At 61.3% G+C, this 2,993-nt stretch overlaps 2 protein-coding genes across 2 annotated transcripts in view; one reads left to right on the top strand and one right to left on the bottom strand.

Moving 5' to 3' along the window:
- Nucleotides 1-2,180, bottom strand: part of S100A13 (S100 calcium binding protein A13) — a 5,937-nt gene extending 3,757 nt beyond the window's left edge. The window contains exon 1 of the mRNA XM_057387795.1: nucleotides 2,124-2,180. Within this exon, the coding sequence (XP_057243778.1) occupies nucleotides 2,124-2,180 (57 nt within the window). The remainder of the gene's footprint in view (nucleotides 1-2,123) is intronic.
- S100A1 (S100 calcium binding protein A1) overlaps nucleotides 1,535-2,993 on the top strand; it is a 4,085-nt gene continuing 2,626 nt past the window's right edge. Inside the window, exon 1 of the mRNA XM_057387799.1 lies at nucleotides 1,535-1,591. The gene's annotated coding sequence lies outside the window, so the exon portion shown is untranslated. The remainder of the gene's footprint in view (nucleotides 1,592-2,993) is intronic.

The following is a 2,993-nucleotide window of genomic DNA, read 5'->3' as shown; positions in this document are numbered from 1 at the left end:
GTCCCCAGCACCGACCCGCACCGAGTGAGAGTTGTGACTCAGCCGCCCGCTGACATCATCGCTATTAATAGTGGGCTCCGTAGAAAATTAATTAATTAATCTAAATTAATGAGGGGGTTGGAAGGGCCCGTCCCCTTTAATCAGAGGGTATTTATAACACGGCGGCTCTGGCGCGTTTCCATCCCGGGCTGGGAGCAGCTCCCGGTGGCACCGATGTTCCCACGGGGACTCCGAGTGGCATCTGCCACCCCGAGTGTCACCTGACACAGCCCTGGGACTGTCCTTGGTGTCCCCAACTTCCCACGGGGGACCCTGAGTGACATCTGCCACCCCGAGTGTCACCTGACACAGCCCCAGGACTGTCCCTGATGTCCCCAGCTTCCCCAAGGGGACCCCGAGTGTCACCTGACAGAGCCCTGGGACTGTCCTTGATGTCCCCAACTTCCTACGGGGACCCTGAGTGGCATCTGCCACCCCGAGTGTCACCTGACACAGAACTGGGATTGTCCTTGATGTCCCACGGAGTTCCCAAGTGGCACCTGACACAGCCCTGGGACTGTCCTTGGTGTCCCCAACTTCCCACGGGGACACTGAGTGGCATCTGCCACCCCAAGTGGCACCTGGCAAAGCCCTGGGACTGTCCTTGGTGTCCCCAACTTCCCACGGGGGACCCTGAGTGACATCTGCCACCCCGAGTGTCACCTGACAGAGCCCTGGGACTGTCCTTGGTGTCCCACGGAGTCCCCAAGTGGCACCTGGCACAGCCCCAGAACTGTCCTTGATGTCCCCAGCTTCCCAATGGGGACCCCGAGAGGCACCTGACCCCCTGAGGGGACCCCAGAAGTGTCCTTGATGTCCCCAACCTCTCTCTGGGGACCCTGAGTGGCACCAGACAAAGCCCTGGGGACCCCAAGTGACACCAGACACAGCTCTGTGACTGTCCCTGATGTCCCCAACTCCACCCCCAGGTGTGACAGAAGCCAGCAGTTCCCCCAAAAGAGCGATCCCAAAATCCCAGCGGTGTTTTGGGGACAGAGGTCAGGCAGGTCCCCAGCCCGGTGTCACCGTCACCGTCACCGCTGCTGAACCCAGGGTGGCCCTGTCCCCACCCCGAGCTGTCACACCAGCTCACGGGGCAGGAATTGGTTTCCTGCAGCCCCATCCGGCCCCGCCACGAGGAGGGGACAGGGACAGGGACAGGGACATCCGGCCAGCCCCACGTCACCCTGGGAAAGGGCCGGTGAGTCAGGCCCGGGACGGGTTTGGGGTGAATCAGCGGCCCCAGGTGCCAGGCGGGCCCCGGGGTGACTCCCTGAGCCTGGAATTTGGGGAGCAGGGACGGGGTGAGAGAGGGACAGGGGTGACAGAGGGACAGGGACACACGGGAAAGGATGGGATCGCCATGGGGATCGGCCACACGGTGACCTGGCCTTGGGGACACCGGAAAGGACAGCGGGGGACAGTGGGGACTGGGACTGTAAAGAGATTGGGACTGTGGAGGGACATTGGACTGAGGCCATATANACGAGGAGGGGACAGGGACAGGGACAGGGACATCCGGCCAGCCCCACGTCACCTCGGGAAAGGGCCGGTGAGTCAGGCCCGGGACGGGTTTGGGGTGAATCAGCGGCCCCAGGTGCCAGGCGGGCCCCGGGGTGACTCCCTGAGCCTGGAATTTGGGGAGCAGGGACGGGGTGAGAGAGGGACAGGGGTGACAGAGGGACAGGGACACACGGGAAAGGATGGGATCGCCATGGGGATCGGCCACACGGTGACCTGGCCTTGGGGACACCGGAAAGGACAGCAGGGGACAGTGGGGATTGGGACTGTAAAGGGACTGGGACAATAAAGGGACTGAGACCATGGAGGGACAGGGGTGACAGAGGGACAGGGACACACGGGAAAGGATGGGATCGCCATCGGGATCGGCCACACGGTGACCTGGCCTTGGGGACACCGGAAAGGACACCGGGGCACAGTGGGGACTGGGACTGTAAAGGGATTGGGACAATAAAGGGACTGGGGACATGGAGGGACAGGGGTGACAGAGGGATGGGGACACGGGGGAAAGGATGGGGATCGTCATTGGGATCGGCCACACAGTGACCTGGCCTTGGGGACACCGGAAAGGACAGCGGTGTCCTGGCCTTGGGGACACTGGAAAGGATGGGGATCACCATTGCGATCGGCGACACGGTGACCTGGCCTTGGGGACACCGGAAAGGACAGAGGTGACCTGGCCTTGGGGACACCGGAAAGGACAGCGGGGGACAGTGGTTTTTGGAACTGTAAAGGGATTGGGGACATGGAGGGATGAGGCCATTTAGGGACAGGGACAGGGACCATAAAGGGACTGGGACAGTAAAGGGACAGGGACCATGGAGGGACATTGGACTGAGGCCATATAGGGACAGGGATCATATAGGGACAGGGGCTATACAGGGACCATATGGGGACAGGGACCATAAAGGGACCAGGACCACAAAGGGATTGGGGCCATGGAGGGATTGGGACCACAAAGGGTCAGGGGCCATAAAGGGATTGGGACCATGGAGGGACTGGGACCATGAAGGGATGAGGCCATTTAGGGACAGGGGCCATGGAGGGACTGGGATCCTAAAGGGACTGGGACCGTAAAGGGTCAGGGGTCATAAAGGGACTGGGGACACAAAGGGACAGGAATAGGGGTCATATAGGGACAGGGATCATATAGGGACAGGAGCCACACAGGGACCATATGGGGACAGGGACCATATAGAGACATTGGCCATATAGGGACAATATGGGGACAGGGACCATATAGGGACAGGAGCCATACAGGGACCATATTGGGACAGGAACCATATAGGGACAGGAGCCATACAGGATCAAAGCACCCCGCGCGACAGAATGACAACGTGCAGTGTCCCCTCCCATGTCCTGCTCCTGTACGGGTCGGGGACCCCAAGCAGGGGTGGCCACCGTGGCCACCACAGTGACCAGTCCGGCAGTGA

This window comes from Malurus melanocephalus, unplaced genomic scaffold (genome assembly GCF_030028575.1).
Source record: "Malurus melanocephalus ecotype Western Australia unplaced genomic scaffold, MMel_1.1 scaffold_1376, whole genome shotgun sequence".
Lineage (NCBI taxonomy): Eukaryota > Metazoa > Chordata > Aves > Passeriformes > Maluridae > Malurus > Malurus melanocephalus.
Note: the sequence above shows the minus strand (reverse complement) of the source record. Positions and strands in the feature narration are given on the sequence as shown.